Raw genomic sequence first — 14,772 nt, 5'->3', positions numbered from 1 at the left:
CACATATAAATATTCATTTTAATCTTTATTAAAACAATTTTGGTCCTATTACAACTATTGGTCCATTTGATTGTTTTAGTTGTATATATTACTCCCACTATGCTTATAAAACGGTTTTTAAAGCAAAAGTATGTGATACTACTAACATAAGGTTTGCATTCATTGATGGACTATATAGTTGCCTTAGGGCCTTAGGATGACTATGAACCTTTGTTTAGATTCAACACGAGCCTTGTGTTGAATCTCGGTCTAGGGATGGTGATTGATTTTAGTTACGCGTTTAATCACATTAAGGCGTGTTGTCTTAGGGGCGTTTGACCCAACTACTTCATTCACATGCATATCAAATAAAGCAAGAAAGAAGTACTTCAAAGTAAAGGTGAGCTTACAACATTTGCATAAATCAAATTACTTTAAAGTAAAGAAGAGCTTATGCTCTTTTACAACATTTGATCAAATCAAATTACAACCAAAATCTAATCTACACATTCCCATGGTTCAAACAAATTTGAAACGGCCTATCACATAGCTCAATTATCGTAGGCTTAGGTTCATAATCACCCTTTAATTAATTAACACTTTAATTAATTAAATAGAATGCAACATTTTCATTTGGTTTTTGTATCCATAAAATTGATTTAAATGGAGCTAAACAAAATGAAAATCCAATTCTCATTTAAAGAGACAAAACAATTTTGTTCTCTACCTAATTTGGGCCAATATGCAATTACCACAACCTTTGGGCTATAAAGCAATTAACCTCAACTTTTGGGCTATATTGCAAAACTTTTGGGGTCACTTTGTAAAAACACAAAAGTCCACTACTTCATGTAATTACAACTAGAACCCAAAATTTTAATAATGCAAAAACTTCATTAAAGGAGCAAAACAATTTGTCCTTTAGCGTTTTTGGACCTAAACGTAAAAACGTAAACTTTTGGGCCAAAGTGCAAATACACAAAAGTATCAAAACTTTATGTAATTGCATAAAAGCCCCAAAAGTACCCTATAATGTAGGGTGGCCGGTTTTGGAGAGGAGTGTGAGTGATGTGTGTGTTGATTTGTGAGTTTTGACATAAAGCATGCAAGTGGTGCAAGTGGTGCAAGTGGTGTGTGTGAAAGGGAATTAATCATTTCACATCCACCATTATTTCTTACACCATTTAAACAAATATCTAACACATTAAATCATTTGAAAAACATAAAACATAAACTTTATGAAATAAATCAAAACTTTGAATCAAAACACAAAACTTTTTGTTCTTGGCAAAAATGTCAAGAACAATGAAGAACATTCATGAAAAAACTCAAAAATTTCCATGAACATTTTTCACCCAAAAACATTCCAAAACCATTCAAACTTTAGGGAAATAACATATAACCAAACTAGGGTACATAGGGGTTCCAAAAGTTACTTGAAAACACTTTTAACAAGACAAACAAGAACCCAAAAATCCACCCTTTGGATTTGGCAGAAAATTCCCAAAAACATGGCACCAAATTTTAGCTCCAATATTCATGCTCAGAAGAACTACATCTACAACATTTGAGATGGCAAATTTTCTAGCAAAATTTACATTCAAAGAAGCAAGAATAAAGGTTGTAACAATTACAACTTTTAAATCACAAACTATGAACTACAAAACCCAAAAGGATTCACCAACTATTAGACCTAGGCTCTGATACCACTAGAAGTATGATTTTGTGAAAACATGTTCATTTGAATAACATCTATAGCATGCATTTAACAATTAAAAGGCGGAATCATGCTTGCATGCATTCAAAAACAAAACATTACCCATGAAATTCAAAGCCTAGTAGATTGGTGAACCAAGACTCAACTCAAAACAAAATGAGTTGAAATTTATACCTTTGTAGATTCCTCTTTGCATAAACAAAGGCTAATCACCCAAAGAGAGGGCCTTCATTCCTTGTGTCTTAGATCCATGGATTTGGATGGAAGAATATGGTTCTCCAAGTTCCCAAAATTGCGAACCTCTAAGTATCCACACCAAGGTAAGATTGATGAAGAAATGAGTGACCTTGGAGTAGTGGGATTGCTAGATACACCCTCCAAGGGGGCCAGCCTCTTTAGAGAGAAATGAGAGCATTGTGTTCTCTCCAATTTCCTAAAAGAAAAACCCTAAATGAATTTTGGCTATAAAGTCATATTTATACCTTTATTCATTGGAGTGGCAAACTTGTAATTAAAGCAAGTTCACTACCCTCCTCTAAATGGCCGGCCATAGGGTTTTGTTTGGGCTTTTTGGGCCTTTGCGAATTAAGTTGTCATACAACTTAAGTCAATGGGCTTGACGTTCGAAGCCCATTGGGCCTTAAGGTCCAAAACTATCCCGAGGTCTTTAACGAACTTATTCGTTTAATTAATTAACATATTAATTAATCCTTGCCATAAATAATTAAACCATTTAATTATTCTTACTCATCTCCATTGTTTCTTCAATCTCCACCTTACACGGTGTACAATCCATTAGGTTCTTTTTAGCGAGGCAGTGGGCGATTAAAACTCTTTAAAATCGATTGTGAATTGAAACTTACTTTCAATTCTCCCTTTAGTGTTTATACACGTTTAGGGCTTCCACAAACCAAGAGTGACACCTAGCAGCATATCATGGTTACCCAAGCTAATCAGAAGAGGTAGAGAACCTATTCAGTTTAGGATTACAAATGCAATACGGTCTTTCTCTAATACAATACTCTTGATCACATTGTTTGGTTTGATAGTTTATTCATGTCTACTATCCAATGCGATTCGTGTGCTTATATGATTACCTTGAATGTGATTTAGAACGACTTTTCTAAATCTCATTCATACTCTGGCCAGAGATTCTTAATCATATCATAGAGTATTCTCCCCCAAACGGTTTGAAGGTTAGAGATCCCTTGTTGCGCATTCACTTGCCTCCATAGCTAAGTGGTTTAACCCCAACGATGTTGTGGACACCCTCCTGATGGAGTGACTTTGACATAATCAAAGATCAAGTACTTAACCACAAGACAAACGTGATGCCTCAGGTCAAAGGACTACTTTGCATTATCCCAACCATGAGTTCTCATGTGACATGAATATGAGAACTCTTCGTTGATCGTGTTCAGTGAACTCATTCTCTATTGAGCACCTACGTACTTGTCTTGATGTCACACACACCAATGACTCGAGACTAGTCACTCTCCCTGAGAGAAGACACAGCACGTACTGATCTTAACGGACTGTCAATGCCCAATTGGCAATCCTATGATCAGGAACGTTTAGGATATGTCTACAAAAGAATGGTCTCATGAATCTAACTTCTTTAGATCGTATTCTCCCAATCACATATTCCTTGGACTTATCGTTTAAGCATATAACATTTATATGAGACGGCTTAAACAAAAATATTTACCCTTTATATTTAAACTAGATTAGTTTAACATGTGAAATGTCCGTAAAGTATCATCATATGATTGACTTTAGGGCACATTTCCAACAAAAAGGAAAATCAAAACAAGGAAGCACATTCCAACCAAAGAAGATAGCAAATTCCAAGCAAAAGTGGCTAGGTAATTTCAGCAAACAATGGGAAAAAAATTGTTGTTTTTGTACCAAAAATCAGCAAAGGAAAAAAATGGAAACAAAAAAAAAAATAAGGAAAGGGCTTCAAAATTTCCAAAACATCAAAGGAAAGTACCTTTCCCTGCCAAAATACAAAAGGGAATCCCTCCAAGACAAGGACAAGTCTTCAAGTTTCCCAAACCAAGAGGGCAAACACCCTCTTGGCCGAAAAAAAAAAAAAAGAAAAGGGGAAAGGAAAAAAAATGCAAATCCTACTAACCCAAGGACAAGCATTAAATCTTTCCAAAGCTTTGAAGGAAATCACCAAAGCTTTCCAACACTTCAAAGGAAATCACTCTCATTACCAAAATTGAATGAGGTTCCTACCTAAGGAAGGAAAAAACAATTTTTTTTCCTACAACCACAAGGAAAAAACTTAAAATACACCAAATGTATTTTGTCAAAATTATGGAAAATCAATATGCACAATAAGTATGTGCTGATTTATCCATTTCCAAAATTTCTTTCAAGATCAAGCCTCTACGGCCCTTGAAGAAAAATTAAATTTCTTTCAAGATCAAGTATCTGCGGCCCTTGATGTAACATCTCACATCGCCCAGAAGAGTGATCCTTAATGTATATTCACATCCCTACCTAGCATGTTTTGGGAGCTCACTGGCTTTGGGTTCCGTCGGAACTCCGAAGTTAAGCGAGAAGGTGGCCAGAGCACTCCCATGATAGGTGACCCACTGGGAAGTTGCTCGTGAATTCCCAGAAACAAAACCATGAAGGAATGGTAAACCCAAAGTGGACAATATCGTGCTACGATGGTGGAGCGGGCCAGGGAAGTGGTCTCGCCTGGGCGGGGATGTGATACTTGAAGAGAAATTTCATTTTCTTTCAAGATCAAGCCTCCAGGGCCCTTGAAGAAAAATTTAATTTTCATTCAAGATCAAGCCTTTACAGCCCTTGAAGAAATTTTTCGTTCAAGAAGTATGCCTCAACGGCCCTTGACGAAATTCATCATTCCAATTCAAGAAATATGCCTCTACGGCCCTTGAAGAAGCAAACTAATTCAAGATCAAGTAGGGGCATTTGTAACTCATCATTCACATTGCAGAACTTCAAAACACGTTTCCTACATGTGACAAGCACATGCCTAGAACGCACCTTGAAGTGGAGGTTGTAGACATGTAAATTTCATTGCATACAGATGATGCATCACAAAGCTCCACGTGACATATGACTTATCACAAATGGACAAGTCATCAATGATATGTGGCCCAAATCAAGCAAAAGAAGAATAAAACTTCCCCAGATTTTGGCAAAGGGGGGGGGGCAATCTCTTCTTAAAATCAGCAAGGGACCCAAATTGCTCCCAAAACCAGAAAGAAAACTAAAGTATCCTCATGAAACAAACATGAATTGAAGATTGCTCACAAAATAAGCAAGAAAGCCCTATAATTTGGCCAAGCAAGGGAAAGTGGCTGAAAACAAGACACAAAACATGCCTAAATTCTCCCATGGACGAATCAAGACATAAATCAAAGCCAAATCCACTCAAAGGCATGGGCTTTGGAAGTTTATAAATACGAGGTCCTCATACAAGCTTAAAGGTCAATAATTTCTACATTGAAGGGCCGAAATTCTCACAAAAGGAGAATCTCTACCAAATCTTTGAAGACTAATATGCTGCCAAAGCTCTCTTTCAAGCAAACCCGAAGCATTCCCTCGAAGAATCAACAAGCACATGTGCTGATTCCTTCAAGACTTTATTGCAAGCTGAAAACTTGTAACGACGTTTGATTCGAGATCAAGTCACCAAGACCCTTGAATCAACGAAATTTTGCATCAACACTCCCTTTATCGTAACCCTAAGCCTGAAGTGAAGACTATCTAAACATGATTTCAACCTTAAAACTTGGAGCAATCATTCAATCATTCATCCGAGATTAAGTCATTGCAACCCTTGGATCAACAACCTACAAATCTACATCAAATTTGAAGACTAAATTAGAGGAAAGTTGTAAACAGAAATTATAACCTACAAATTCAAATCAATACAAATCTACTTTGTACACGTGCTCTCATTTCATTCGTTACAAAATTCTCGTTTAAACTATAAAATAAGATCATTCTCCTACAATTAAGGAGGAATGTCATTATTGTACTTAAACAAGTCATTAGAACCCACTGATGATGATTTTCCTTGAACCTATGTATTTCTGTAAACCCTTCACTATTAATAAGAACTCCTCTACCTCGTCGACATAGTCAAACTTAGGGTGGACCACGTACATTTTGTGCTTGCTTCCCTATCTTTATCTCTTTACACATTATCATCACTAGGTGACCGGAGCAACCAAGCGAATGTCACAAACTTGACACTTTACGTTGTTCAAAGTCCATGAGGACTTTAGGATTCCAAGAATTTAGGACGTTGCACTGCACTACATCATGATGGGTTTTGATGGCCACTATTATTTTATGGCCAGGCCTAGTCTTGTTTAGGCCTCATATATCCAGGACGTCCCTTGTTAGGACAGAGATTGGTATAAATATATCATGGCTGCTGATAGAGACTGGAATGGGGACATAAATGGAGACATCGCTTGGTTGCTCTAATTAATTAGCCAATTTCTTCATAATCCAGAGTTTAGAGACGAATTAGTAGACATCAGTGTATGTCATCGAAAATTAATTAGTCGGGCAATGCATTGCATCTGGAAGTGACTTTTCTCACATGAACATTTCACTAATCATAGTAAAGATACAGTCATTAACCACTGTTCAAAATTTCCCATACCGGAGTCGGAATGAGTCAAGCCTCGATTCGCCCATAAAAAATTTCACTCTTATAGGTCGTCAGCTGCTTTGTCTTCTGGTCTAAACAAATGGAAGCAACCGGTTGTTTCTCCACAACCTTAACTACTGATTAGGATACTACACTCGAAGATTTTGGACAAGAGAGAAAGGTCCCTATCTGGAAAAGAAGATGTTTCGTTTCTTCAACTTCCTCAATCTCTAGAGCGTCCGTCTCATTGTCTCTAGTGAATGAATCACTTGCTCTATCTTTTGTGCCTTTAGAACCGGCATTGCCCCTGTCATTCAAATTCTTTTCTTCAGCATTTTCTTTGGACCTTTTACTTATACCGAGCAGAGCCACTACTTCCTTTCCTGCTTCAAGTTTTACCCCTGTTCTTACCTCATAGGTTTCATGATTGTGCTTCTCCAGAATGACAATTCTGTGCCACTTGTCCCAACGAGATCCGAAGGGATGGTGCAGCCTTCTCTCATGATTCAGCCTTCACTTGGTCACATCACCATTCTCTCTAAAGATAAGGGTTTTTGTAATATGAGCTGCGCTCGAGTCTTTCTTGGACCAGCAATTGCCCTTGCAGACTACATGGAAGTTTGCACATCTCTTGAAGATGTCTTGACACGGTGCCATATGAGCCATTATAAGGTGATTTTTCCTTTCTTCATTTCGTTTATGTCGGCATAGGGCTTTGTAGTTGTTTTCCTTTTATAACTTTTGTTCGTCAGGCTACAATGTGGACATAAATGACCTTACTATGTCAAGTGGGGCAAATTTGGGAACTTGGACGGATCGCTGGTCAAGAAACTAGAGCAAGAGTGGAGGCAGAGCAGGGACTGTTGTTCGTATCGAATAAGCTTAAGAAAATATGAGCGAAGCAGTAAACCTTGAAAGATGCCCATGAAGCAAAGATACATCGATATATTGACATTGCTACACTTAAAGAGTTGAAGGTTAAGGATTACCAAGAAAACCTCACGAGGATAAGAGAGGACATGAGGTTGAAATGGTAGGGTAAAGCCGAGGTGGAAAACTGGGACTAGCTTAAAGGAAGAGTTAGAGCACTTGTAACTTTGGCATGAAATACATGGGTGGCGAAGAAGGGGGCTCTTCAAGGGGACATCGGCCAGCTTTGCCACGAGGTTGATTAAAAAGATAATCAGCGTATCATGGATCTCTAGAAGCTCACTGACATGCATGTTTATGAGATGTTGGTGCTTTGGGAAAAGCATGAGAAGATGCTTTCAGAGGAATATGACAAAGGATATAACCTCGGGTATCAAACTGGTTACGCCTGGCGAGATCATCTTCAAGGTTGGGACGATTACAAGATCCTAGAAAAGATCAAGAATATGGATTTTCCTATTCCACATTATCTGCTGGATGAGATTTCAGACGTTAAAATAGAGTAGGAAGAAGAGTCTGATCTACCACGTGATGCTCGTCTTCAAATACTTCTAAGGGAAAAGAAACCACTAAAGAAGACTAGCTATTTTAAAGCTTCTCTGGGTAGGATATGTGGGCTTGTCCCTTCCATAATTTCAAGCTTTATTTAGTGTTTTTTTATTTTTTTTTATTTTTGCAATAATATGGATTCCTCTTTATTCTTTAATTTTTTTATGGAAGAGATCTCAATCTCATAACCCTCTAAAGTAAATGAACTTTATATGAGGAATAAGTGTCGGAGCAGAATAAGAATAAGTTTGTGGGCCTAGGATAGAGCTCAATAGCCTCTTTCGACAACGTTGATTTGGGGAAACATTGTCACCCAAATAGCATTCATAAAGTATTCTCATTGCAATATCCAAAGTGTCATATTACTCTGATACCAAGAATTAAATATTAAACCTAACAAAATTTTTTCTCCGTAGTTATTGAAATACACTTAACTCCGCCTATGTAAGTTTATCTTACATTGCCGGTCCCAAGCCCGGATAAAGGAGGAGGGGGAGGGCGTCAGGTAGTCGACAGCCGGCACTCCACAGTTACGTCGAATCCTTATGACAATGAATCCAGAACGAAATCGCGCTAAAGTTAGGACGTCACCCGTAAGTGGCGCGCTGTGTGGCCCGAGCACAGTGATAAGTGAGCAAGGGTCACTGTATCTCCATCGGCACCCGGATGCAGTGTTAAATGAGCAAGGGGGCCATAGAAACATCTTTTCGAACGACTCCACTCAAAGTTGTTTGGGAGCATATGCTCCTATCAACTTTACACAGGACACACAAAAGAAGTACTTTGATCCTATTAGACGGGGGATGGTGAAGAAGCTAGGACAGAAGGGTAGAGTTCAAAAGAGTAGAATGCGTTTAGGAACGTGGAATATAGGAACCTTAACGGGAAAATCTATGGAAGTAGTGGAAGTTATGGTGAGGAGAAGGATAAATATTATGTGCCTACAAGAAACTAAGTGGGTTGGTCTTAAGGCAAAGGATCTAGAAAACTCAGGGTTTAAGCTTTGGTATTCGGGCACAAATAGAACGAGAAACGGTGTTGGCATCATTGTGGACAAGACCTTGACACAAGATGTTGTAGATGTCAAGAGGGTAGGAGATAGAATCATGGCAATCAAGATTGTAATAGGACAAGAACTCATCAATGTGATTAGTGCGTACGCACCTCAAGTAGGGTTGGATACAAGTTCGAAGGAGAAATTTTGGGAAGACCTTGGAGACTTGGTGCAAGGAATTGCTCAGACGGAGAAGTTATTTATAGGAGGAGATTTAAATGGACACGTGGGCAGGGAGACAGGCAACTATGGAGGTTTTCATGGTGGCCATGGTTTTGGGGAGAGAAATGAGGATGGGGAAGCTATCTTGGATTTTGCAATGGCATATGATCTCTTCTTAGCCAACACCTTCTTTAAGAAGAGAGAAGAACATGTGATCACCTACAAGAGTGGGTCGTCAAAAACACAAATAGATTTTCTTCTAATGAGGAAAGGGGATCGTATAACTTGTAAGGATTGCAAAGTTATACCGGGGGAGAGCTTGGCTAATCAACATCACTTGTTGGTGATGGATGTACATATCAAAAGAGTGAGAAAAAAGAACAAGACTTGGAAGTGCCCAAAGACTAGATGGTGGAATCTAAAAGGAGAAAAACAAGTCATTTTCAAAGAGCAAGTAATCACTCAGTGTGTGTGGGATAAAGAGGGGGAAGCTAGCCAAATGTGGGATTCCATGGCTAGTTGTATCCGAAAAGTAGCAAAAGAGGTATTAGGAGAGTCCAAGGGCTTTGCTCCACACCAAAGGAATCTTGGTGGTGGAATGAAGAGGTACAAACAAAGGTGAAGGCTAAGAAGGAATGTTGTAAAGCCTTATACAAGGATAGGACCGATGAAAATGGTGAAAGGTATAGAAGAGTGAAGCAAGAGGCGAAGAAAGCTGTGAGAGAAGCTAAGTTAGCGGCTTATGACGATATGTATAAGCGACTAGATACCAAAGAAGGAGAGTTGGATATCTATAAACTAGCTAGAGCAAGGGAAAAGAAGACAAGGGACCTAAACCAAGTGAGGTGCATCAAGGATGAGGATGGAAAAGTTCTTGCTACAGAGAATGCGGTCAAAGACAAATGGAGAAGTTATTTTCATAATCTTTTCAATGAAGGACATGAAAGGAGTACTCATTTAGGGGAGTTGAGTAACTCAGAAGAGTGTAGAAACTACTCATTTTATCGTCGAATCAGGAAAGAAGAAGTGGTTGTAGCTTTGAAGAAGATGAAGCATAGAAAAGCAGTGGGCCCAGACGATATACCGATTGAAGTGTGGAAAGCCTTAGGAGAGACAGGTATAGCATGGCTCACTGACCTTTTCAATAGGATTTTGAAAACGAAGAAGATGCTAAACGAGTGGCGAAATAGCACCTTGGTGCCTATTTACAAGAATAAGGGCGACGTACAAAATTGCATGAACTATAGGGGTATTAAGCTAATGAGTCATACAATGAAGCTCTGGGAGAGAGTCATTGAGCATAGATTGAGGCAAGAGGCACGAGTTTCGGACAACCAATTCGGATTCATGCCAGGGCGCTCAACCATGGAGGCAATCTATCTCTTACGAAGATTGATGGAAAGATATAGAGATGGGAAAAAGGATTTACACATGGTCTTTATAGATTTCGAAAAAGCGTATGATAGGGTCCCAAGAGACATTCTTTGGAGGATTTTAGAGAAGAAAGGAGTACGAGTAGCATATATCCAAGCTATAAAGGATATGTATGAAGGAGCAAAGACTGCCGTAAGAACTCATGAAGGACAAACTAAAAGCTTCCCCATAACTGTAGGATTACATCAAGGCTCATCCTTAAGTCCTTACCTTTTTGCGTTGGTAATGGATGAGTTAACAGGACATATTCAAGATGATATTCCTTGGTGTATACTTTTCGCAGACGATATAGTGTTGATAGATGAAACTCACGAAGGGGTAAATGCGAAGCTTAACCTTTGGAGAGAAGTGTTGGAATCTAAAGGTCTTCGCCTAAGCCGATCAAAGACAGAATATATGGAGTGCAAGTTCAGTGCAAATGGAAGCCAAAATGAGTTAGGGGTGAGGATCGGAGATCAGGAAATACCAAAGAGCGACCGTTTTCGCTACCTAGGATCTATCTAGCAAAAGAACGGAGAATTAGATGGAGATCTCAACCATAGAATACAAGCTGGATGGATGAAGTGGAAGAGTGCATCCGGCGTGTTGTGTGATCGTCGTATGCCACTGAAGCTTAAGGGAAAATTTTATAGGACGGCAATAAGGCCGGCGATGCTGTATGGCACAGAATGTTGGGCGGTGAAGCACCAACACGTACACAAAATGGGTGTAGCGGAGATGAGGATGCTTCGTTGGATGTGTGGGCACACAAGAAAGGATAAGATTAGGAATGAGGATATCCGAGGTAAAGTAGGAGTAGCCGAAATTGAAGGAAAACTGAGAGAAAATCGGTTACGGTGGTTTGGACATGTGCAAAGAAGGCCTACTGACGCTCCAGTTAAAAGATGCGACTACGGGACAGAGGTTCAGGGCCGAAGGGGTAGAGGAAGACCTAGGAAAACTTTGGAAGAGACTCTAAGAAAAGACTTAGAGTACTTGGATCTAACGCAGGACATGACACAGGATCGAGCACAATGGCGTTCTAAGATTCATATAGCCGACCCGACTCAGTAACTTGGATTTTTCAAGTCTCCAATCGAGAAGTTTTCCCCACTCGGGAAATTAAGGGAACACTACCTCAACCTACATGCTCTACTCACAAAGCTTCAACATACAAGCTTCAACAAAAGAAAATTTCAAAGAACTTAGTGAAGAAGGCTTTGGTGTATTTAACACAATACGTTGAAATGAAACAAAGCTTATTTATTGATATCTCTAAGAAGTTACAAATATGTACATATACACGAGTCAAAATAAACAAACAAGAGGGAGCCTTCACAAAGGTTGCTTAGGAAAAGTCTCAGCAGTCGGTAGAGCCCTAGAAAGAGAAGGCACCGGAGGGGGATCATTCGGAGCCTCAGTACTGGACAGCACCCTAGAAGGAGGAGGCATCGGAGGTTGATCATTTGGAGCTTCATTACGCGGTATAGCCCCAGAAGACGAAGGCAATAAATGCCTTTGGAACAAACCCACAAACCTCTGATGATCATGTAAAATCTGACCATCAGATTCCTTCATCTGGTCAAGCTTCCTCTTCATGTTCGTAGCATAGTCATGAGCGAGCCGGTGCAACTGTTTATTCTCATGCTTGAGCCCTTTAATCTCCTGTTTGAGACTCATCACTTCAGCCGCCAATGATTCAACTTGGCGGGTTCGAGCAAATAGGCGTTGGGCCATATTAGACACAGAACCTGCACACTGAACACTGAGAGCCAGAGAATCCTTAACAGCCAACTCATCAGACCGTTTGGAAAGTAGTCTGTTATCTTTGGGAGTGAGAAGGTTCCTGGCCACCACCGCAGCGGTCATATCATTCTTTATCACGGAATCCCCAACGGTAAGAGGACCAGTAGGGGATAAGAAGGATGGGCGCCATATGTTGTCTGGAGAAGGCGTGGCTGCCTCTTCAACACGGTTCAAGTCAAAACGACGGTCGGAGGGGCCAGACATTTTCAAAGGTGTTGAAGAGAAAAAAGGTCGGACAAATAAAGATCTTAGAAATGCAAGAAGGGAGCTTCTACTGGTGGAGATTCAAGTGTGCTTTGGAACTTAATACCAGCCTCTATAAAAATCCGCACTCGATGGAGCTTCAGAAATCGAAGAGGCACCTGCTCAGAAATCGAAAAGGCGTTTGCTTTCTCAAAAGCTGGGCTGCTCAGTGATAGGAGCATATTTATGCTCCTTAGTTAGTTAGTTCTTATGCATTTATGTTGTGTTTTCTTAGTTAAGTTAGTCTTTTAAGCTATTTTCATGTGTTTTCAGGTTTTAAGGACAAAGTAAGCAAAATGATGCAATTTGGAGCATTTTGGAGCAAAATTGAGCTAGAATGGAGTTCATGCATGTGGAGCACAAAGAATGGATGAATTTGAAGGATTGAAGAGCTAGGAATGTGTTTCAAAGTTGAAGACTTGAAGATGCAAAGTTTCCTAATTGAAGTGGGAAAGTGCTTAATTGAAGATGAAATCCTAGTCAAACATGGATTCCTAGTTGAGGAATGATTCCTAAGTGAAGTTGGATTCCTAGAAGATTGAAGTTTCCTACTTGAAGAAGGGAAGTTAAAGCCAAAGAATCAGCTCAAGTGAAGAAACCTTATCCAAAACATTATCCAAACCTTATCCTATCCAAACCTATCTTATCTTATCCTAATCCTAATCCACCTACATTTCAGCTACTTGGGAGGATTCCTAGCTAGATTAGGATGCTTAAAATCAGATTTCTAGAAAACGTAATCCTTTCCTACAAAAAATGGCGCCTAGAACTTTTCTAGAAGACCTTGGCCTTGAATTGCAAGTCAGCCACTTTCCCTCCACTTTATGCCGTGAGTTTCACCTAATTCCCTTTGGATTTTGGTTTCTAGAAGCCCTTATCCTTTCCTGGTTTGGTGCCGCACCTTATCCCCTCATTCCCTTTGGATTTCTGATTTGTTTTCCTTCAAGGATTGTGTTTTATTTTCCTATGCAACTTAGGCCTTTAAAACCTTTTCCTTTGCTACCTAGGGGCTGGATTTTCAGCCTATAAATACACCCCTTCGCCGCACCATTTAGACACCACCCTCTACCAGATTTTCACTACATCATTCACCCAATCATCCCTTGTGTGCCGTGAGTTTGCAAAGGAAGAAGAAGGAGACTCTTGGAGCGTTTCTAGGTGTTTTCTATCTTTATGTCAATGTTTAGATTTATTTGTCTTTGTTTATTTGCGAACATGAGGAACTAATTTCTTTATAGTTAGAGTAGAATTCAAAGCCATGATCATATGTTTTATATGACTTGATTTCCTCCATTTATGATTTCATGAATCGTGAATGTGGTTTACTTATCTATTTGATTGATAACATGTTTATGTATGTTAATTAAGGATGCATACTTAGTTCGCATGCATGAATTTGATGCTAGAGTATAAGGGAATTTCACCTAATCATTATTAACTTATATTCATAAGTAGTAAAAGTCGCTAGTCACGATTGTGTTAAGTAAATCCTTGGCAAGAGTAACATGCGTATTCCATAGTTATGAATGCCTCGTCAATGTTTATGATTTCCATTGAACTTAATGATCTTTGATATGTGTCTCTATCATGCGTATTCCATAGTTAGGGTCCTTGATAAGAATAATTTGGTTGTAATGCGTATTCCATTCAATTCAATGAATCTAGGGAAATCTAAGAATTAATTGGTGCAATCTAGTTAATTTGGGACATTGTCATTCATGGTTTGTTGAAAGAGTAACTGGAAATCGAGTCGTATGCATATGTTTCATGTGTGGAGAAGGAACCCTCTAACTAGCCTTTCACCATTCTTTTTCATCCAAAATCGTTTTCATTAAGTTTGTTTTTAAAGTTTATGTTTTAAAGTCCAATTTCGTCAAAACCAACCCCTTTACTTTTAAGTGTTGTTTTTAGAGTAAAAACTTGTTTCTTTTAAGTCTTTTGAGTCTTTGAAGTTCTATTTTCGTCCAAATCACTTGTTAGGTCTAGAATTGAGTCTTTTTGGTTGTTATTTGCTGTTTTGAGTGTTTTGAGTTAGTTTTGAGTCTATAGAGTCTAGTTTAGTGTTTTTGAGTCTTATTTGTGTTGATTAGCATCCCTAGTTAATCCCTGGTCTAGAACGATCCCTACTTGCATCATTACTACAATTGTCATCAATAGGGTTTAATTTGTGTGTCAACTTAATTTTCACATCACTCAGAAACCAAGAGGGCCGATCTCAGGAATCGAAGAGGCGTTTGCTTTCTCAAAAGCTGGGCTGCTCAAAGACCA

General features: G+C 39.0%; 1 protein-coding gene across 1 annotated transcript; it reads right to left on the bottom strand.

Annotated features, from left to right (window-relative positions):
* Positions 1-11,697: 11,697 nt before the first annotated feature.
* Positions 11,698-12,673, bottom strand: LOC126625657 (uncharacterized). Its single transcript, XM_050294685.1, has 2 exons — positions 12,624-12,673; positions 11,698-12,575 (listed from the first exon to the last, which is right to left on the bottom strand). The coding sequence occupies exon 2, from the start codon at positions 12,463-12,465 to the stop codon at positions 11,791-11,793; it is 675 nt and encodes a 224-aa protein (XP_050150642.1). The 5' UTR covers positions 12,466-12,575; positions 12,624-12,673; the 3' UTR covers positions 11,698-11,790.
* Positions 12,674-14,772: the final 2,099 nt, after the last annotated feature.

This window comes from Malus sylvestris, chromosome 6 (assembly GCF_916048215.2).
Source record: "Malus sylvestris chromosome 6, drMalSylv7.2, whole genome shotgun sequence".
Taxonomy (NCBI): domain Eukaryota; kingdom Viridiplantae; phylum Streptophyta; class Magnoliopsida; order Rosales; family Rosaceae; genus Malus; species Malus sylvestris.
This window is presented reverse-complemented; position numbering and strand designations above follow the sequence as displayed.